This window comes from Lacerta agilis, chromosome 3, assembly GCF_009819535.1.
Source record: "Lacerta agilis isolate rLacAgi1 chromosome 3, rLacAgi1.pri, whole genome shotgun sequence".
NCBI lineage: Eukaryota > Metazoa > Chordata > Lepidosauria > Squamata > Lacertidae > Lacerta > Lacerta agilis.
The window spans coordinates 7,394,044-7,417,197 of NC_046314.1; the positions used below are offsets into that span (position 1 = coordinate 7,394,044).

At 43.6% G+C, this 23,154-nt stretch overlaps 1 protein-coding gene across 3 annotated transcripts in view; it reads left to right on the plus strand.

Moving 5' to 3' along the window:
- The window catches only part of SPRED2 (sprouty related EVH1 domain containing 2), an 82,391-nt gene that overhangs the window by 49,316 nt on the left and 9,921 nt on the right, over positions 1–23,154 (plus strand). For 2 of the 3 annotated variants that reach the window (XM_033142715.1, XM_033142716.1), the window contains exons 2-4: positions 11,632–11,809; positions 14,744–14,912; positions 15,777–15,841. In XM_033142715.1, coding sequence (XP_032998606.1) covers positions 11,632–11,809; positions 14,744–14,912; positions 15,777–15,841 — 412 coding nt within the window. Of the gene's footprint in view, positions 1–889; positions 1,051–11,631; positions 11,810–14,743; positions 14,913–15,776; positions 15,842–23,154 lie in introns of those variants that run through there. The other variant, XM_033142717.1, reaches the window with a different exon arrangement.

Sequence of the window (23,154 nt, forward strand, 5' to 3'; positions counted from 1 at the left end):
AACTTGGGATCTAAAAACAGGTCTTCATAAGGCTGAAACAGCAACCATCACCAACAAAAGCCATCCAGAAAAGGCATCCTGCTTTGGCAACTCTGCGCGGGGGGGGGGGGGGCATAGGCTTTTTGCTGAGCCCACTCTGTTCTGCGCTCCTGGCCACTTGCAACCCTAAACTTTTGCAGAGAAAGTATCCTCGAAGAATGCTGTGGCAATGTCAACGAGATGTAAGGGAAGATATGACCTTGAAATGTCTTTGGGGAGGTCCAGGCTTTTCAAGGGCTTGTTGAGATAGTATCTCCTTGAGTTATGTCTGGAAGGCAACACCCAGTAAAGACACTCCTGCAGCTGAAAACGAAGCTGTGAAATGGGACCCGGAGGGACATCACAAGAAGGTTCCATTGCGCTGAGCAGCAATTACCTTTTGTGTCTTTTCCGCAAGGAATGCATAGAAGCACTCCAGTGGTTCCACATCTAAAAGAACAGGGCACCCTGTCCCCTGATAACTCTTGCTCGAGATCATTCTGATTGCAGAACGCAATCAAAGTGATAACATCTCCCAACGATTCCTGGATATATGCTGCCTCCTGGGATAGAAATCCTTTTGCCTATCCCAAGCAAAAAAAAGCTATCTGGCACCCCATTTTCAACTGTTTCATGCAAGGAAAAAGCACAGCACATTGCACAATACTTTTTTTTTCTGGGAGAAAAACTGCCTCATCCTAACAACGGGGAGCGCCTCCCACTTCACTGGTCTACATGTCAACAATCTCATGCTTCTATTAATAGGTTTGTTTTATCCCATGGGTAGAAATGAAATCCCTACCATTGGCCCATCTGGGATAAAATAAATTCCATTGGTTAACTCCAAAAGCTATGATGTCATTGATTCCAGATCTCAGACCAACCCTCCAATAAATAGAGAGAAGAGTTTTTGCTGGTCCACACCTTCCACTTCCATTTCCAGAAACATGACCAAGGCAATACCAGAGGTGTGCCTTCTATTAGAGGACCTGTCTTTCTCCAGGCATCTAAGCTTTATATATTCTAGAAGAGGTAAATCTGTTCTTTGAACGAAAAGCATTAAAAAAAAATTATAAAAAGCTAGGAATGTGTATCTTTTGATAATTGTCTTTTGAGCCAGTGTTCTTGTCCTTCGTTGATATTGTAACAAAATGCTTTAGCTTAGGAATTCTGCTTATGTGATTCTGGTAAAAGTGATGTATTGCCGTCTCTCTGTGCAAGCAATGCAGACTAATGTATACTTTTCCAAGGGGATTTATTGGTATTTATCATATAGGGACTTGCAACCCTGTATATATAGCCTGATGTTAGTAGGAGCAGATATTCTTTTATACACCATAACATCAGGCTATATAGGAGGCTTACCCACAGTGTTTAAAAGTATCTGAAGAAGTGTGCATGCACACGAAAGCTCATACCAAGAACAAACTTAGTTGGTCTCTAAGGTGCTACTGGAAGGAATTTTTGATTTTATATTTAGTTTTGGGAGAGAAGTTTGGTGGGTGATCCCGAGATGGCGAGGAAAAATGGCAAGAAGAGGGGTAGGGTGAAAAATCTTTTAGACGTAATTAGGACGGCTTATCATGGTACCCCGAAGTCAGTGTGTTAAGAATTTTTTGATTTGGATCTGAGAAGAGATACTTGGATTGTTTTTATAGAAGAATAGTGTAATACTATATAAGGTTAGAATAAGAAATATTAGCAGCAGTTTTAGTAAAATAAGAAGTTAAGATTTGTATTAAGAACTTATATTTTGCATTAAGAAGTTATATTTTGTATTAAGAAGTTATATTTGGATATTTTGATGGTAATTGATTTAAATTTCAGAGATGAGAAAGTTATTAAAGTAAATTGGAACTGGAAGCACAGGAGAGAAACGGGGGAAGTCCCCTAATTAGATTTGAAATAAGATTTTAATTAATGAAAGGAGTGTTGGTGTTCCAGTGTGGGTTTGTATTTCTTTTATTTTTGTTTTGCTTGTTGTATTTGTTGTTGTTGTATTTGTCTTACTGTATCTGTATTTGTTTTGTTGTGGAAAACCAATAAATTTTGTAAATATATATATATATATATATATATATATATATATATATATATATATATATATATAGTTTTGACTATGGCAGACCAACACGGCTGGCTACCTACCTGTTTAAAAGTAAACCATTTCAATTTCCCAATGTTGGCTTTTGTTTACAGAGTCTCAGATACAGTGGTACCTCGGGTTACATACGCTTCAGGTTACAGACTCCGCTAACCCAGAAATAACGCTTCAGGTTAAGAACTTTGCTTCAGCATGAGAACAGAAATTGTGCTCTGGTGTCGCAGCGGCAGGTCCCATTAGCTAAAGTGGTGCTTCAGGTTAAGAACAGTTTCAGGTTAAGAACGGACCTCCGGAACGAATTAAGTACGTAACCAGAGGCTGTATTCATCACCAAGAGTAGACCACCTGGATGGCAGCTGGGCAGGTAGCTTCTTGGCAACCTTTTCTCTCTGGTTTCCTAATTATGCAGGGAATTACGTATGTGCAGGAGCACACTCAGATCTGACCCACATGTCATACCTGCCACCAGAAGTAGCACGATTCAGAAATTTGCTGCTTTAATCTGCATAATGTATTGATAGGTTCTTGATCTGAAAAGAAAAGAACTTTTGTAATCACCTGCATTAGAAAAGCTGTGATACCCGTGAGTGTTTTGAAGAAGAGTTTAGCGTATGCCTTTAAAAAAAAAAACTGATCCTCAGTGCATGCGGGTAATAATAATAATAATAATAATAATAATAATAATAATAATAATAATAATTTATTTATACCCCGCCCTTCCCGGTTTAAAAACCGGGCTCAGGGTGGCTAACAGCAAATATTAAACATTGATTAAAATGTGACTTAAAAACAGCATAAATTACAACATAAATGCAGCATCAATGTCAATAAAATTCAAAAATTCAGGGGTCATTTTTTTGATCACCAGGGCTAACTGGCCAAGTTGGTCCTACTACGGCCAGCAAGGAGACATTTAAATGTGGGGTCCCAGAAAGGGTTTCTTCATAGAAGAGGAAAGGGAAAAGGGGATATAGGATCAGGCTAATTCAAATTGAAGGCCAGGCGGAATAGCTCTGTCTTACAGGCCCTGCAGAAGGAGATCAAGTCCTGCAGGGCTCTAGTCTCATGGGACAGAGCATTCCACCAGGTCGGAGCCATCACTGAAAAGGCCCTGGCCCTGGTGGAGGATAATCTGGCTTCCTTAGGTTTTTCATATGAATCCTTAAATTGTCATATAAAAGATGACTATCGAGGAATTAAATTGCTTCAAAAAGAAAATAGTTTTTTATGACACAATTTGATAACAGTGGGTAAAATAAGATTGCCATACGTCCCGTCCCCCCCCCCCGGACATACCTCTTTTTCAGTGTTAACATTTCTGCCCAGGTGTCCCCTGGGTGGAGTCTATATAGTACAGTCCACGTTTACTCAGGCAGAGACTCAGCAAAAAGATCCAGAGAAAGCAGGGCCAGCTTACATCAAACTGTGGTGACATGCATTGCCACCTGAAGGGCGTTTGTTGAAAAGTTAAAAACAATTGCTATTAACAATATATATCGCAGCTTCTATAGCCTACGTATAGCAGGGGTATTGGAAATGAGAGTCGCCATGGCGACCCGTAGTTAAAAGTAGGAGTCGGCAAATGTGTCCTCTTTTTTTGATCTTCAAAATATGGCAGCCCTAGGTAAAAGATCTGAGTAACTGCTGTAGTTAAATGATTCCTCCAGTAGATTTGAGATTAGAGTTCAACTCTCTCTCTTTTTAGAGAATGCTAGCCTTCAAATAATGCCCTGTTTTTTTCTGGGGGGGGAAAACACCTACCAGGCAGCCAATAAAATTTGCTCTTTCCAAGTAATTGGATCAATCTGGTTTATTCCCTTTTACCATTACCTCATGTGAATGCGAATGCAGAATGTGAAGCTGAATGGAGTTAGTGCAGATTTTGAATGGTGTTTCAGCCATCAATTTGCCTCTTTATTGGATTCGCCCCTTTCCTTTTGTCTGTCCCCATTTAACAACCTCCACCTTTGACCTCTGACACTATAATGTTCTTTTGCTGAATGGATTCTTCAGAGCCAGATGATTATTCCATTGTAAGTTGTGGAGTCATTAGGAGCACTCTATTCTTAAAGCTTTTTGCTGCGCCAAATGGTTTGTTCTAGAAGTTTCTGGAGAGAAGTAAGGGTGTTTGTGCTCCACAGAACTCAGTTTGGTCATAACGCACAATATAAGAATATGTGGGTTACATGCTTCCTTGGTTCTGTATGCGGCCACATCAGTGCAAAGTAATTTACCAGTAATGCATGTCTAATTATAGAATTATTGAGGAATTATAAGTCAAATGCTTGGGCACAGAAAAGTTTGCTCATCTTAATTTCCCCCTTGCTTGTAAAAGTAAACAGGTTCTGAAATCATTTCAAATTACAACTTCTTTATGGTGAGAGGGCTAATTGTTCACTTTTATACAGTTTGTCTCTGTTTTGCCAGTGAATTCAAAGTTGTTTTGCTTATTTTTTTTACTGCTTTTGTCTCTTTTGAGTGGCGAGCGGGGTGGTGGAAGGTGTTAACTATGAAATGAAACCCATCTAAGAGAGAACCAATTTAGGTTGTTCCAAGTTATTTCTTGTATTGGCCAACACTTTAAATTAAAAGTGTCAAGAAGAATTATTGGAGTTTGGAAGAGTTTCAGCTCCCCCCAGCCTGGTCTGGGGACTTGCTTCTGACTTCATAGCAAAAATCCCCTTTCCATCACACCCAAACACTTTAATAATTTGCAGTTTGGGGATCCATGGCCCCCTTCTGATGGTTGCAGTATGGGATTATGCTTTTAAATATAGTGATTTCTTGCTGTTCCCAGTCTGAGAAATCTGCAAGCAGATCAGCCTACCACATCATCTTAGCTGAACAGAGCAGAATGCCGTCCACTGGTGCCATCATCAAAGGATCTGAGAGAAGAGCTGTCCCCCAGCCTCCCATATGGCGCTTGGTTTCTAACACGCCCATCCCCATTCAGAAGCATAGCTGTCAAGTTTCGGATTTGAAAATAAGGGATCAGCAGTCTCACCTATCCCGGGGACAGTCACATGTCAGTGGTGGGCGGAGCCAGAATCAAAAGTGGGCGGAGCAGCAATGTAAACTCCAAGCGGGCTCGGGCTCAGGGCGGAGCAAAGAGGAGGGCAGCCAGCAAAGAGGAGGGCAGCCATGTGCTCCGCGCAATGGAGCCCCATCGTCTTCTTGTCTGATCCCATCAAAACAGGACAGGAAGCAGCAGCTGCTCAAAGGCAGCCAGGCTCCGCCCACCAGCTAACCCTATTGACCGGGGCTCGGTGGCAACGGATAGGGGCTGATGCAGGGGGAGGAATAAACCCCCCTGTAAGCACGGAAAACGGCTCCCACTTGCTTTGAGGGCTGAGGCTTTTCTCTCCAAGTAGGCGAGGTCTTCCCACCCAGTCCCTGGCCAGCAGGGGAGGAGCTGCTTCCATTAAAATTGGGAAATTTAAGGGAAATAAAAAAATAAGGGAGAGCAGCGGGAAACTGCTTGAAATAAGGGAGAATCCCGGGGAAAACGGGATACTTGACAGCACTGTTCAGAACTCAAGTGAGATCAAGTGTTCGCTCCCACTACAAAATTCAAGTATTTTTCCATTATTGCTGTTGCAAAAATTCAGTGCGGTCATTCTGTATACAACTGAGCTTTGCCTAGAATTGTCATAAGATGTAACTCTTGGATTTTAGGATCTTTGGGTCAACTGTTTATAATTGGTGGGAAGAATGACCCTCCCCTCTCTCAGCTTTCTAGTGAAAAGTAAAGACAGCTTTATTTGAGGCTGACCGAGCTGCTGCTTTCAAGGCAAGAGTTGTGTATACACACACACACACACACACACACACACACACTGCTGTTCTTGTTTACTTTGATTTCCTTTTCCTTCTTAAATACTCTTTCAGCCATATTAGAGATTTGGGGGGGGGGCATTTTCATTTGTTTTTTCTACACCTGGGTATGTGTGGTTGTTTACCTGCCTACTATTTCCATGCATATGAAGAAGTGGGCTCTCTCCTCCTTGGAGGCTTGTGCCACAGTAAGTCTGTTTAAAGTGTTAACATCTGTTAGGGTGCTACAATTCTTCTGTTTTAAAGCGTTAAGGCTAATGGGAGGAGGTGGCACTCAAAATGTTTTCACACTGTGCCTCATGCAAGTTAGCTAGTGCATTTCCTGTTTCAGTTTAGCCGCTCCTTTAAACTTTAGGCAGGGAGGAGATGATTTAACAGGTTGGGACTTTTTGTTGTTCAGTCGTTCAGTCGTGTCCGACTCTTCGTGACCCCATGGACCAGAGCACAGCAGTCACTCCCGTCTTCCACTGCCTCCCACAGTTTGGCCAAACTCATGTTAGTAGCTTCTTGAACACTGTCCAACCATCTCATCCTCTGTCGTCCCCTTCTCCTTGTGCCCTCCATCTTTCCCAACATCAGGGTCTTTTCCAGGGAGTCTTCTCTTCTCATGAGGTGGCCAAAGTACTGGAGCCTCAACTTCAGGATCTGTCCTTCCATCTCCCCTTTTACCATAATTTTAATCAAGGTAATACCACAGTAAGAGTGAAAAAGTTCACATTGATTAAGAGCCCATTGATGAATTATTGGAGCTCGTGATTATGGCTGCAGCTTGGGAGCAAATCGAATTAATTCTGCTTATTCTCTTCCACACAAACTAGAATGTTGAATCCATCCTCACTCTGGCTTGTTTGGAAACCATCAACCATATTTCCCAGCTTGCAGAGAACCGGAAGCTGTGGTTAAACTTTGGTCTCCTTGGTCAGTTTGTCCTCTTACCCACTTGCATGAAGGGAGGTGAGAAGCCAGAAATAAAAGCTCTGCCTACAGGTGCATGACGTTCTTCTGTATCTTGGTGCATTGATTACACAAACACTCTCTCAGCCTGGCATGGGGATAACAATTCCCTTCCTACCTAAAAGATTGTTGTAAGGCAGGGGTAGGCAACCTAAGGCCCATGGGCCACAAGCGGCCACAGGGATTCTTTAACTGGCCCACAAGCCGCCCCCGAACCGAGCCGCCCGCTCGGCGAGTCCTCGTGCGTTACGCTAAACTGGCGCGGCGCGGGGACTCGCTTCCACGGCGCCGGAAATCGCATCTGCGCAGACACAGACACCGGAAATCGTGGGTGCGCGTAGAACCAGTGTGGTGTAGTGGTTAAGAGCGGTAGACTCGTAATCTGGGGAACCGGATTCGTGTCTCCACTCCTCCACATGCAGCTGCTGGGTGACCTTGGGCTAGTCACACTTCTCTGAAGTCTCTCAGCCCCACTCACCTCACAGAGTGTTTGTTGTGGGGGAGGAAGGGAAAGGAGAATGTTAGCCGCCTTGAGACTCCTTCGGGTAGTGAAAAGCGGGATATCAAATCCAAACTCCTCTTCTTCTTCAGGACCGGTGCTAGGGCTTCTTGCGCCCTAGGCGAACCACCTTCTGGCGCCCTCCGCCAAAGCCTGCTTTAGCGGGAGGTGGGGGGGTGGAGAGGCAAGCAGCGGTTTCTCCGCTGTAGTGGAGAACTGCTGCTGCTCGCCCGTCCCGCCGCCCGCCCCCCACCAAAGCCTGCAGTTGCCTAGTTCGCCTAAATGGACGCACCGGCCCTGTGCGCGCTTACATGCCCACACTATCTGGCCAACGGAGGGATCTCCGCTGGAGTGAACAAGCCCAGGCGAGGTAAACCTTGCCGACCTCTGTTGTAAGGATTATTGCATAAGTATTTTCAACTACTTTAAAAACAGTAAATATTAATAATAAATATAATTATTGTACAAAATGCATTTTGGAAGGAAATTAGTTGTTTTATGTTAAAGCTTGAAAGCTGACAATTACTGTGTTTTGAGCTATATTTGAGTCACCAAATTTGTGTCTCTTGTCCTTGCTGCTTTCTAAATGAAATAGAAAGAGAATTGGGGGGGGGGGGGTTGGAGTACTGTTAGCCCCAGACATTTAGAGACAGCAGATAATTAAATGCATATGTCCTGCTTCTTGACCCCAGTCCTATGTTTGCCAAGGGACACATAAAGAATATAGTCCAGAAAGTATTTTTAGATTTTAAGCACCCCTGGAGATAAACTGCAAGTACTATAGTTGTATTTTAAGTCAAAGCAAGATGAATAAATGAATTGAAAGGGTACTGTTGTTACATTGAATCTGTTTCAGTGAATAGCAAATGAAATATAAAAAGGTAAAGGACCCCTGACAGTTAAGTCCAGTTGCAGACAACTCTGGGGTTGTGGTGCTCATCTCGCTTTACTGGCCAAGGGATCCAGCATTTGTCTGCAGACGGTTTTTGCGGGTCATGTGGCCAGCATGAATAAGCCACTTCTGGCGAAACCAGAGCAGCACACGGAAATGCCATTTACCTTCCCGCCGGAGCGGTACCTATTTATCTGCTTGCACTGGCATGCTTTCGAACTGCTAGGTTGGCAGGAGCAGGAACCGGGCAACGGGAGCTCACCCCGTCGTGGGGATTCAAACCGCCGACCTTCCGATCGGCAAACCCTAGGCTCAGTGGTTTACACTAAGGTTACCAGATTTTTTTCAATGAATCCGGGGACACTTTATTTATTTATTTATTTATTTATTTATTTAATACACGCTCGGGGTGTTGGTTTAGTGGCGGTGGCAGAGGGGCGGTTGCCACCTTGACCTCAACCGCCATGTTTCCCCTTCCTCCGAGGCTTCTATCTCCTTTCTCCATGAGCCTGGGCAGCCCCTGAGTTATTGGTTCTTCAGTGGTGGTGGTGGGGAAGCGGTTTGCGGTGGGTCAGGCATGGAAGGTGGAGAAGGAGGGCCGAGAGCTATGCTGAAGAAAACCTTGTATGTGGGATTCTCCATTTTGCTCTTCCTGCTGATTGGTGTGGGGCTACCCACTTCAGTATTGGATGAATTGAGGAGTCTTGTTCTGGGTGGGATGAATGCAAACCTTGGAACACTGTGATGGAAGGAAAGGGCTGGCAGGTTTCCAGGTAGCTCAGGAGTCCAGAGACATGCATTTTCCCTAAGCTTCCACCACCATAGATATCAGTTGAGCTAAAGTAGCTAAATCAGCCAATTAACACAAGTAAGAGCAGACTGCACAGATGAAACCCTGCTGTAAGAATGGACTTGAGTTGTTGGGTTTACAGGTTACACATTACAAGGGACACATTCAAGGGCGTCTGTGCTGTGGAAAGTGGTTATAGGAAAGGATCTGTAGAGCTATTGCTGGGCAGGGGCGTTTGCAGCCATCATGTCCTGCATTTTATGGAATGACATATTGCAAATGGCAATCTCTTGTTTCCACCAGATCATTCTGTTAGTTGTCTGGGGAGATGGTGGTACATTTACTGTGTGAGTTTTGTCTTGAAGAGTTCAAAATATGTTTATATTCTGGGGGGAAGGACCATTTCTTCTTGTGTTAATTATGACACAGAAGGTGCAGTGGCCATACAATAGAGTATAAATTTTAACTGGTGTCGAAAGTAGTTTCATGAGTGGTTTACCGTCTCTTTCTGGTGTCTTTGATACCATGAAGCAGCAACTACATTTTCTCCCTTCTGCCCTGAGGAAATGTTAGAAAAGTATCCTTAAAAGGGCTGAGTAGCAAATGATTATGTGTCCTGGCACACCTTTGTGGCCTGGCTATCTGTTGTTGGCACAGATCTGTCTCAGGACAATAGAGTGCATCTCCAGGGGTGAAACCAAACTGCTAGAGAATAACAGTGACTGCGGCAGCGGCAGAGACCGGTAACTCATAACTGTTGCCTCGTTAATCAGGCATCTGAACAACATGACCAGTCCAACAAAGTTGATGTTGAAGAATCATTGCTTCGACACTGGTGATCTTCTTCCAGTACAGTGGCATTAGTTCGCCTGTCTTCCCAAGTGATGTGCAAAAATTTTCAGAGTCGCCGTTGATGGAATCTTTCAAGGAGTTGGAGATGGCATTTATAAGTGGTCCATGTTTCACAAGCATACAGTAAGGTTGGTAGTACAATAGCTTTGTAAACAAACATTTTGGTATCTCTGCACCATACCACGGTGACAATTACAAAGTCTAAGAGATGCCAGTGGTTCAACCGAATTTATTCTTTTGTTGAAAGAGTGTTTTGGCAATAACAAGGTTGTTCGCTGCACATATAGCCAAAAGTAAGATTTCATTCTGGTTGCTGTTGCCAATTCCTTCTTTTCGAAATCTCGCCCAATTCTTGGATTAAAATCACCTTAGGAATATCTGATAGGATGGTATCCAGCTGAGAGTAAAAAAATTATTTCATGTCTTCATTGGCATCCAGTGTTGGTGCATAAACTCTTAGAATAGTGGCCTGCTGGTTTTTGGCGAGTTTTATTTGAAGGGTTGAAAGTCTCTCATTAATGCCTGTAGGGACTTCTGACAAGAAGTTCACAAGATTGTTTTTGATAGCATAGCCTACTCCATGTATTCAACGTTCTTGTTCAGGTAGAGGTTTCCAGAAGAATGTGTAGCCTCCTTTTTCTTCCTTCAGTTGTCCCTCTCCTGCTCTTCGAGTTTCTTGAAGTGCTACAATATCGATGTTAAATATGTTGCAACTCTCTTGCAATGATGGCAGTTCTGTGTCAGGGTGCTCATTATCTGTGTTATCCAACAAAGTTCGTATATTCCATGTTCCAAAGTTCAAATGTCTTTTACGACCGCTGAGTGGTGACCCCACTGGGTGCAGTAATCCTGTCAGAGGGGAAAGGGAGGCATATTAGTGAATGAATGGATGCAGTTAGAACCTATGGTAACCCTAGAACTTATGGCACAAGGCTTCTTGTTGCTCCAGCTCGGCCTCTAGTCGAATTGTTCCTTCATAATCCCCTCAAATTAATTACATATTTCCAATTGACACCAGTTGATTCTTAACCCAAAAAGTTCACATCTGTCTAAGCTGCCGCAAGACTGTTGAAACACAGGCTTATTTTTGTGGCATGAGCTTTTGTGGGCAATACATTATTACCTACAAAATAAATAAAAAATTCCTTCCAGTAGCACCTTAGAGACCAACTAAGTTTGTTCTTGGTATGAGCTTTCGTGTTCATCACGAAAGCTCATACCAAGAACAAACTTAGTTGGTCTCTCAGGTGCTACTGGAAGGAATTCTTTATAATTTTTTATTTATTTTGTTTTGACTATGGCAGACCAACACGGCTACCTACCTGTTCCTCCAAAATGTATATGTAAGATTAAAGATAATGTTTCAGAACGAAACATGAAAATGGAACACTTTCACTGCACACACCAATTTCTGAAAACAAACTCCTGATTGTTCAAAACCAAAATATTTGAGATTTTAGGATGCTGAGTTTCATTTCTCCTTCACAGAGTAAGAACTTTCCTTTCATGTGTACGAATCAACCACTTTGGTCCTGGTATCTCTGCATTATATCAGAGAGCACCATTAGCGGCTTCATCTGCAGAAGTTGGCTGATTTTTCCCCCCCCTGGAGTCTGATAAATAGATGCTAATATTTGTGAACTGCGCTGCCTGATCTAACGGTCTCTTGTTCTTGTTGTCTGTTTCAGTGACAGCTATATTGTGAGAGTCAAAGCTGTGGTTATGACCCGAGATGACTCCAGTGGAGGATGGTTGCCGCAAGAAGGAGGCGGTCTCAGTAGAGTTGGTGTCTGCAAGGTCATGTGCCCAGAGGGCAGCGGAAGAAGTGGGTTTCTGATCCACGGAGAAAGGCAAAAAGACAAACTGGTAATTTAATCTAATTCCGTATTTGCTTCTGGTTCGTTCTCCCCCTGCCTCCACAGCTTTCTGAACATTTCACCAGGACCATACATGACCCACCGGGCAAAAAAAAACCTCCTCCTACTTCAAAGGAACACAATCTATTTCCTCCCCCAAAATAGCAGCCGCACATTAATGTTTTAAAACCTCCGTTTTTATGTAGTTAACACCTTCTTATTCAAAGAAGTGGAACTGACACTTTTCCTCCACCCTGGCGAAATCCTGTAGCATCGCAGATTGTAGTTTAAAGAATAGAAAAAAGTACTGAGTAATTCAAGCTTTTAAAATGGCAGTGAATTATTTATGCCACCTTCTGCTTGAGGTATAGGCTGGTAGAGCAAAAATGCAAGGGTAATTTATCTTTCTGGCTGACACTTTGCTCCTTACCATAGCTGTTTATAGAACCAAGAGTTCCTGCTTCTTTGCACAAAATAAAACGGGAAAGGGGGGGGGGAAGAGAGAGAGAAAATCACATTTAAATAATGAAGCTGCAAGAACGAATCAGCTAGCTACCAGACGTAGGTTCCACCTACAGATTTAGCCCAACCAGGGATGGCCAGCAGATGACCTGTGAAATAGATCCTTACCAAATTCTTGTTTCCGGAAGTTCAATCAATCAATCAATCAATTTATTTATTGCATTAGCCCTATGGCCATAGCACATGGTAAAAGACCAGGCAGTAGCCTGACATGATTATACAGAGAATACAACAGTTAAAACAATTGGAAGTAAAATTGAGCAGGTTAAAACAAATAAAATAAAGATAAAGATAAAAAGCACTAGCAGGCGTGACAACAGTCTCCATGCTGGGAATATACATAAGACTAAGGCTAAGGGAAGTTAGCCAAAAAGGTGGTCCTGAGTTTCAGGGCCTGTAATATGTAGATGGCCACTCCGCGTGAAACCAAGGGGTTGGCATCCACCAGTAGATGTTTCATGCGGTCATCGTCCCTGGCGATAGTCGACGGGATTAGAGAGAGAAGCCTGGATCTTATTGGGGCGTATAGTGGGCAGTTTCTGGAAGTTGTTAGCCCAACATCCAATTAAGCACATTTTGGCTTTATGTGATAAAGGTTGGATCTGCATCGAAATGTTGCAGTATACGGCGTGCCCTTGTTCTGAGTTTTGGCCAGCCATGCTCCTCTCCGCGACACTCCATTCCATCCTCTTCCCCAACCCAGACACTCAGTGCTCCACGCCCAGGGAGCATGCTCAGTCCTTATTTTGCCCTTCTCTGCCTAGGTTTTTTTTTTTGGTGATATTTGGGGGTGATAAAAAAACACCTCCCCCCCTCTTGTGCATAGATGGTGGTGTTCTGGATACTTCTGGAGGTCTGGTTCACTATTAGTATGTATATATCATTATCTGGCCACATCTAAGAATGTGACCTATAACCACGGACCTCTTACTGCTATAATACATCCTGACTTCCTAGATGGGGTTTGGGCTGTGAAATATGATAAATACATCTACCCTGGGCCACTTTGATAAAAGGCTGGCTACTGAGAATACAGCAGCGGCTCTCCCTGCATAGGCACATCAAATTTAAAACTAAAAAATGTCCCATAAGCAGAAACTTAACAGGGTGCACCCATAGTACCAACACGCTTGCAGAACACCTTTTTTTTGTAATCTCCAAGAAGCTTGGAGCCCCTGTACATAGGGTCGCTGCCATTTAATCCTCATAGCAACCCTGTGGTGTTGGTTAGAGCCAGCAGGCGAAGCTTGCTCAGAAACTGTGCCAAGTGGAGATCTGAACCAAAGTCTCCCCATCCAACTCGCAATTCGCCATCCGCTGCACCACATTTTCTCTTTAAATATTTGCCGTTGATTCAAAGAAATGAGGCAAGCTGCTCACTACAGAAGAAGACAATAAGTGGCAGGGTGTGACAAGTTAGTTTGCCGTGGGGAGTGTGCGCGCGTATCTGCATATATTTGATTTCGTTACGCACAAAATTTGTGTATCCTCATTAATGTTACTAGAATTGTACTTTGTTGTTACATTTGTCTACTAGAGTAACTTCTTGGTTTTTATGCTAAGCAAGACAAAGGTGCACATTTTGCAGAGGGATTTGGGTAGCTCTGTTTAAGTTTTGGAATCTGTTTGGCCCAGGTGTGCAATGGTAGTGTATAATGTCAGGGGCAAAACTAGGCTTCATTTCACCCAGGTCCAAGACCCAGTTTGGTACCCTCCCCATGCACATTTGCATACACGACATGGGTGGCGCTGTGGTCTAAACCACTGAGCCTAGGGCTTGCCGATCGGAAGTTCGGTGGTTTGAATCCCTGCAACGGGGCGTTGCTCGGTCCCAGCTCCTGCCCACCTAGCAGTTCGAAAGCATGCAGTGCAAGTAGATAAATAGGTACCACTCCGGCGGGAAGGTAAACGGCGTTTCCATGCGCTGCTCTGGTTTCGCCAGAAGCAGCTTAGTCATGCTGGCCACATGACCCGGAAAAAAACTATCTGCGGACAAACACCGGCTCTCTCGGCCAGTAGAGCGAGATGAGCGCCGCAACCCCAGAGTTGTTCATGACCGGACTTAACTGTCAGGGGTCCTTTACCTTTACCTTTTACAAGTTGGGAGCCTCAATGATGCCCCTCTGAGGGCTTCACCTGGGACAAAACACCTGGCTAGCCCCCACCCCCTACCCCAGCTATGGCTCTTTATAATGTAATGGTGTTCCTTTGTCATTCCAGCAGGAAGTGTTTGAAACATTTTGGTTTCACTTGCAAAGCTATTTTTGCTGGCCTATTCTGTGAAGAGAGCTTCTCTCACCAAAGCCATTGCATAGAGACTAGACGTGTTTTCACTATGCGAGAGGCAGTAATGATTCATGATAACAAACCCGTGACCTTCACCTGTAAACATCCTTTTACCTCTTTGCATTTTAAACCCCAGGTGGTATTGGAATGCTATGTGAAGAAGGACTTGGTCTACACTAAAGCAAACCCTACATTTCACCACTGGAAAGTCGACAACAGAAAGTTTGGGCTCACTTTTCTAAGCCCTGCTGATGCACGAGCGTTTGATAGAGGTGTGAGAAAAGCCATTGAAGATCTCATGGAAGGTACAAAAACAGCATCCGGGGACTCTTGTCTTTTGTTGCTAAGTGGCGTTGTTGTTGTTGTTATAACTTGAAGGCTGAATTTTGCACATTTTTCACTGAAATGAGCTACTCCTTAAATCAAAGTCTTAGTCTTTTGTATCAGCTTTCAATTTCTTAGGGAGGATGTGATTCGAATTATTCAGCTTTCAATCTCTGTGACATCTAGGAATTTACATATTTGAAGCTAATCCACAAATGAATACAATATTAATTGACTCACGAAGTCTCACATTGAATGAAGTTTCAAATGATTCTAGCGCATGACTTCTTAAGCAGCTTTCTGTGACTTCAGCCTTAATCGTTGTTTGTCTTGAATGAATTGTTTGGGATTTTATGCTGTCAGATTAAGCTAGTTTTAAAAAAAAACCAAACTTTAATTTGTTGAAGCAGTTTTTTCTTAGTTACTTCTCTAACCCACATAGAATGACTGTTCCTTATTCTGACACAATTTCCTTTACCATTTTCAAAGATGTGTTTTGGATCTTGCCAGGAATATTCAGATAAAATTAATTGCTTCTGTAAAAACAAGCGGGGGGACGGACGGACGGACATTGGCCGCATTCCAGGAGAACATATACGTCCGTTCTGACCATGCAGCTGGGATCTTTGTTTAGTTTTTTTCCCCTTTCCTTCTTTTTTTTGGAGCATCCCTTCCACCATCCCTCATCACCAGTTGGCTTTTGAAACACGGGCAAGTTTTTTATATGTAACTTTTAAGACACTTCTGTGCCACATGTGCACAGCTTTGCAGCAGGGTCAGTAGGTTTGTTGCGGATTGTGATAATTACATAGAGAAACAGTGTGCATTTTGAAATGTCTTTCCAGGATCTACAACTTCATCCTCAACAATCCACAATGAGACTGAAGTTGGAGATGATGATGTCTTTACAGTAAGTAAATTGGAATTGCTCTTTATGCCCTCTGAATGGCTTGGTTGCTCTCCACTAAACGCTGTCGTGTATCTGGCTCTGGTTGCTATCAGTACAATGAAAGATATTCATAGAGTCCAAGGAGGCTCTGGCAAAATATGATGTGACCATGTATTTCTATGTTCTGTTATTTCAGCACCTCTTTTTCCCACCCTTCTATGAAAAATCATACTCAAAACTACATTTACCCCCCCCAAAAAAATTACCGTATCTTTTCGTTTATAAGACTAGGTTTTTCCCTTAAAAATGATGTCAAAATTTAGGGGAGGCGTCTTATACACGGGGCCATCATCCCCCAAAATAGGCCCCCTAAATTTTGTATGACGCCTCCCCTAAATTTTGACATTATTTTTACATGGGGGCGTCTTATAGACGGAAAAATACGGTACATTATCAGTGAGCACGTTAAAAGGCAATACTAACAATAAACACACAGCATCATTAAAATAATAATAATAATAATAATAATAATAATAATAATAATAATAATAATAAATTTTATTTCTACCCCGCCCTTCCCAATCCAAAAACCAGACTCTGGGCGGCTAACACTGAGAGCCAGTGTGGTGTAGTGGTTAAGAGCGGTAGACTCGTAATCTGGGGAACCGGGTTCGTGTCTCCACTCCTCCACATGCAGCTGCTGGGTGACCTTGGGCTATTCACACTTCTCTGAAGTCTCTCAGCCCCACTCACCTCACAGAGTGTTTGTTGTGGAGGGAGGAAGGGAAAGGAGAATGTGAGCCGCTTTGAGACTCCTTCGGGTACTGATAAAGCGGGATATCAAATCCAAACTCTTCTTCTAACAACAACAAAGTATAGTATAGACCTGCACAAGTTCTGACAGAAACAATAATCCTGCTCCAAAGGTTTTTTTAAGAGTGGGCAGAAGTGGGGCAGGATAAATTACTCCTGGGAGCGCCAGAGCTGGAACGTTGTTTCCCCCCCCCTTTTGACCTCACAAGCCATGCATTTTGTTGGTGAATCGGCAACAAGGAAGGCCCCAAAAAACAGAGCACAGGTCTTGAGCAAGTTTATACTGGAAGAGGTGGTTTTTGAGAGACACTGGTCCCAGGGCCGTTTTGTCCCAAGACCAAAGCCAGCGCCTTGAGATGAGCCCAGGACAAATTGGTAGCCAATGAAACCAGAACAAAATTGATATAACTAGGAATGTAAGGCTAGACTGTAGATTTAGAGTAAGGTTAGGTGTTTAAGGCAGTTGAATATGAGTTAAGAAAAATAGTTAAGAGTAAATAATTAGGTAATTTTTATAGTAAATAAGATGGTGGCAAGATGTTTAGAAATTACTAAAGATGATAGCCAAGGAACGCAGGAAGAGGAGATAGGAGGAAGTCTACTGACAATGTGAGGGATAAATATTAGGTATAAGATATATTTTTATGTTTTTGTTCTTGTTGTTGTTATATGTGTATTTGTGTATTTTTTCTCTGTTTAAAAAAACTTAATTAATATATTATATTTTTAAAAATTGACATAATGCGATGTCCGGCTGCAGCATTCTGAACCAACTGAAGCCTGGGGAGTGTCTTCAAGGACAAACCCCTACATACAGTTTATTACAATGGCCAAGCCTGGAAGTGACAAGGTCATAAATGACTTCCTAAGCCTGAAACTGCGACAACAAAACATTACTGTACTTCCCTCTTCCTCAGTTTTCCCAGTGGCAGTTTTTAGATTGTAAGTGCCTTGCACTCTGTAAAATACTGTGCATGTTAAAAAATAATAATAACTCCACCCCTATTTTTGTTTCTTGCATTTCTTGCTAAGTAACCGAAACAGGGACTTGCTGTTCAGTTCTTTGCATTCTAGAGGGCTAGCAATAACTGTGCCACCTCCAGGCAGGCACAGTTTAGGGATCCAGTCCAGGGGCCTGTCAGGTGAGCCAACAAACTTTGGATCCAGCAGGGCCACCTCTGCAATACCCTGTTTCAGATCTCCTTGCCGGCTGAAGCAGAGTTGTCACAACAGAACAGATATATGCACTGGGGAGGCAGAGTCTCAGTCCAGTCCATAAGCAAAAAAAAAACAACCCTCTTGTGTGACCAAGTCCTAAGTCTGTTCTTACTGAGCAGTGTAAAATTGGTTGCCATAATGTAAGCAGAGGAGGGGGGTTGCTGAAAGTATCTGCAGATTTTTAAAATGAGGAGATGAAAGTTGAAAGAACAGACTTCTTTGACATTTCTGTTTGGGAAAGATGGAGGGCACAAGGAGAAGAGGACGACAGAGGATGAGATGGTTGGGCAGTGTTCTCGAAGCTACTAACATGAGTTTGGCCAAACTGCGAGAGGCAGTGAAGGATAGGCGTGCCTGGCATGCTCTGGTCCATGGGGTCACAAAGAGTTGGACACGACTGAACAACAACATGTTTGTTCTTGGTATGAGCTTTCGTGTGCATGCATGGTATCTGAAGAAGTGTGCATGCACACAAAAGCTCATACCAAGAACAAACTTAGTTGGTCTCTAAGGTGCTACTGGAAGGATTTTTTTGTTTTTTTGTTTGTTTTGACTATGGCAGACCAACACGGCTACCTTAGCTGCAAGTGGAAAACCATGACTGCCTCTCTAATGTATTGCTGAACTTTATTTTTCTTTTTCTTTTTGCACAAGAAGAAAATAGTGGAGATAGTTGGTGGGGAGGGGACCATGCTGTCAAATCTTTTTGATAATAGAGGACGAACATCCTCAGCCTGAAAGGCTTGATAATGTTGAGGGCCTGAGATGGGCTTCCTGTGGCGTGTGACCAGATCCTCCCTGACAGTTGGCATGTTGTTTTCCTCTGTTCTTTTGTCATAGTTATAAGACAAACAACAGCAGGCAGGGTTAAAAGGTGACTTCCTCTCCTCCAGAGCAAAACTACCATTAGCAGCTGCTTCCCAGCTACCTGCCAGAAGTGATTTATAGATTCTGTGATGGAGAGGGAAGAATGGAAGGTTGCAGGGAGGTGGGGGGGGGATTTTGCTGCAGTAGAGCTGGAATGGCATACTATTTAATAGCAAATCATTCAGCAAAGATGCCTTTGTACATCTGTATCAGGTCTGTGCTGCTTAAAACATCGGTTGTGTATACTTTGCCCCTCTAAAATGCATATGGCAATCTGTGCAGAGATGCTGCCTTGGTAATCCATCCTGCTCTCTCCCTGAATCAGCCCAAGAAGAGAGACCTAAATATCCCAAGAAAGGGCAACAAGCTTTTTGTTTATTTGGAGGATGGTAAAGTCAGTGCTTTACTGGAGGAGTAAATGCTGGAGGAGACTCTTGAGAGTCCCATGGACTGCAAGAAGATCAAACCTATCCATTCTTAAAGAAATCAGCCCTGAGTGCTCACTAGAAGGACAGATCCTGAAGTTGAGGCTCCAGTACTTTGGCCACCTCATGAGAAGAGAAGACTCCCTAGAAAAGACCCTGATATTGGGAAAGATGGAGGGCACAAGGATAAGGGGACGACAGAGGATGAGATGGCTGGACAGTGAACTGCGAGAGGCAGTGAAAGATAGGCGTGCCTGGCGTGCTCTGGTCCATGGGGTCACGAAGAGTCGGACATGACTGAACGACTGAGCAACAACAACAAAGTCAATGCCCACCTAGCAGTTCAAAAGCACGTCAAAGTGCAAGTAGATAAATAGCTACCACTCTGGCGGGAAGGTAAACAACGTTTCCGTGCGCTGCTTTGGTTTGCCAGAAGCGGCTTAGTCATGCTGGCCACATGACCCAGAAGCTGTATGCCGGCTCCCACGGCCATTAACGTGAGATGAGCGCCGCAACCCCAGAGTCGGACACGACTGGACCCTAATGGTCAGGGGTCCCTTTACCTTTAAAGTCAATTCACATATATGAGCCCTATTGATTTCCAGTGAATGTTTACTATGCGCTTAACTCTCTCCCTTCTCCCCCCCCCCTTTCAATGAAATCAAAGGGAGCTAAACGGTCTTCACTGTGGCTGAATTATGCTCTTTGTGTTTTCCAAAGATGAAGTTTCCCTTTAGGAGGCATCTCTGCAATGCAATGTTACCTTAACTCCAGAGCCTCATTGCAATCCGCAAATGTTTTCCATATGCTTGAAAATAAATTTCTCCAGGCTCTGCACATTGTATGCTTGCTCTTCTCTAGAGGCGACTTGAGTAAAGCCAGTTGTTCATTTTTGCCTTGACTGAGAATGCATCTCGCTTGCCAGCAATATGAAATTGCACTTTGCTTCCAGTTAATTAATCCACTTTCTGCGCTCAGATTGTTTTCCCCTTTGGATAAATGTTCATCTTTTGGGAAGTACCATTGAATCATGATGTAATGTGCTCTTTATATTCCATGCAGTGGTGAAGAGAGATGACACGAGGCTGCAACTACCATATTTGCTTTGTCTCCTCATTGCAGCAGGACAATAAATAGCAAAACTTGTCAAAACCCTCCCAAGATGACCGCCCTGAAATCAATCTCGGGGAGCCAAGAAAAAGCTGGCGGTGCAGATTATCATTGCTGTCCTTAAATGCATAGGTGCAGAATCTGGAAGATGGGGGTCTTGCCAGCAATATGAAATTGCACTTTGCTTCCAGAGCCAGTGTGGTGTAGTGGTTAAGAGCGGTAGACTCGTAATCTGGTGAACCGGGTTTGCATCTCCACTCCTCCACATGCAGCTGCTGGGTGACCTTGGGCTAGTCACACTTCTTTGAAGTCTCTCAGCCCCACTCACCTCACAGAGTGTTTGTTGTGGGGGAGGAAGGGAAAGGAGAATGTTAGCCGCTTTGAGACTCCTTCGGGTAGTGAAAAGCGGGATATCAAATCCAAACTCTTTTCTTCTTCTTCTTCTTCTTCTTCTTCTTCTTCTTCTTCTTCTTCTTCTTCTTCTTCTTCTTTGTAAACCTCCTGTGTAGCCTTTTTGAAGGAATAGTTTTTGTGGTGGCGGGGAATTATAGCCCAACATCTTTTGGCATCCCAAGGTTCAGGAAGGCTGTGTGAATGGGTTCTTTTAAAAAAAAAAAAAAAAAAACCCACTGAGAAAACTTGAGTGTTACACAGCTTTGCATCTTTCTGAATAGTGACTTTATCAGCCCTGTGATAAAGGCCTGGACTTGTGCAGTAACCATAATTAATATTGATCATAGCTCATTATAAACTGTGGTTAAAGTCAGAGCATCTCGCAGGCAGTCACTCAGACCATGTCCGATTATACCCCAACCACCATTATTTTGAGTTTTGAGCTGTGCTTCTCTTGTGGTTCTGCAGCTTTGAGCTGTGACTAGAGTTTCTGGTTTTGCATGCCATGTTTAATGCTTAATGCTAAAGTTAACTTTGACCAAGAATTACCGTACCTTTCCGTCTATAAGACTATGTTTTTTTTCTATAAAAACCATGTCAAAAAGTTGGGGTCGTCTTACACATGGGTAGTGCATAGGGTGGATATTTGATTGGTTGCTGCCGCGGGTGTCAGCGGCTATTGTGCATGTTATTGGTTGCTGCGTCAATGGATGGTGTTGATTGGCTGGTGCTCCTGCAGTTGGGCGGGCGACTGGCAGCTTCTGCCGGCGATGGGACAGATGGGGGGGCAGATTTTGGGACACGTGCAGGTGAGCAATTGCCAGCAATCCCCCCTAAATAAAGCTCAACAACCCTGGGCAACCCCCCCCCAAAAAAAGCTCAGCAACTCTGTGCCATCTCCCCCCATTTTCTTAACTTTGAGTCCCCAAAAATATGGGGGGTCTTATACATGGGGACGGAAAAGTATGGTATATACCACAGCAAACCTTGGTGAACAAGTGTTGGGTTCAGATAATAAAGTTGAACTTTGGTTACCTAAGCCTATGGCTTAACATTCTGTGTGAACCAGGACAGTGGAGCTGGCCTCTCTGTGTGGACCTGTGCTCTGTCCACACTTGTCTTTGGCAGGCTATTCCCAGCCTGGTTTGCTTATGCTAGCGTTGACTTCCTTCTAGAGCAGACAAATGTTCATCCTGTTTTCTCACAGTGATCAACGACATGTTTTTGGGAAGTCCACACCCAAAGCGTGTTGGAAGACAAATCACCTCCCCGTCCGGCCACAATTCCTCTTCAGCCAATGATATTCCGTGGCATGTTGCCTTTGAACCTGATGGGTCTATGCGGGCATCATGACTAGTGCTGCTGTTTTTGCTTTGATGAATTTGACTATTGTCCTTTTAAACTAGTGGCCAGCACTGCATTCGGTGCTGCAAATTCTATACTCTTCACACAATGTGAAGTATTTCCCTCCCTATGATTTCTGATAGGTCACAGTCTGTGCACAGTCTGTGGGGTGCGTTCTCCAACACACACACACACAGTGCTTTTGTGCCAAAAATGAGAATAATAGAAATGATGAACAATTAGTGACACTCTTGGGGAGACCTTGCAACAACTGGTATGGACTGGCCATGCTGGCACCAAGGAAATGGGCAAAGACAAAGTAGGCAGAGCTCATCCTGCACCAAGCATCCATAGGCATGGAGAGTAGCAACTGACGGATCTGTACAGCATTTGCTGGGGTTACTTTGCCGCCTGTCATCTTATGTGCATATTTGACTTACTCGGTCACCCCAGTAGGGGTTCAGTTAACCCCCAAAGCCACACAATTAAAAATATCACCACTTCAGTAAAAGTGAGGGCCCCTGAAGAACAACATGGCAATCCACATCTCATGGTTGTGAAGCCTGAAACAAAAGGTTTTTATGGCGTATGCTTGACCCCACCTGTTGACAACTGCCTTAGCTTTACTATAAGTGACTTTCCGTATACATAATGCAGTATATATAGCGCATGGGAAAGATTTATCCGGACCTTTAGATCCTGCTAACCAACTCGAGCATCCTTTTTCTCTTCGTAGTCAGCATAAATAACATGAAATGAAGAAACCAGATCTCTTTCTGCTGCCTCCTTCATGAAACCTTTGGCCTACTTTGGTCTCCCAGATGAGTGTCAAGTATGTTTCAGCCACACTATTAAAATATGCACACAAGAGGGAGAGCAGCGCTTACACATCCCCTACCCCACCCGCTCTCCCTTCTTCTCCCAAACAACATCTCAGCTGAGTTTGTAAAACAAACTTTAGGTGTTTTTCCCCCCAGAATGTAGATTAGGGAGGACAGGGGAACCCTGAAAATTATGAGGATTGACAATCTGAATGAGAAGACCCTCGAACAATGATGATGTCTTCACATCATCTGGTGGAAAAGAGGATTTAAAAAATGGTTTCTGCAGATGTTTGTTTGTTTGTTTTTTCCAATCTGCTTGAGATAGGATGGTTAGGCCAGG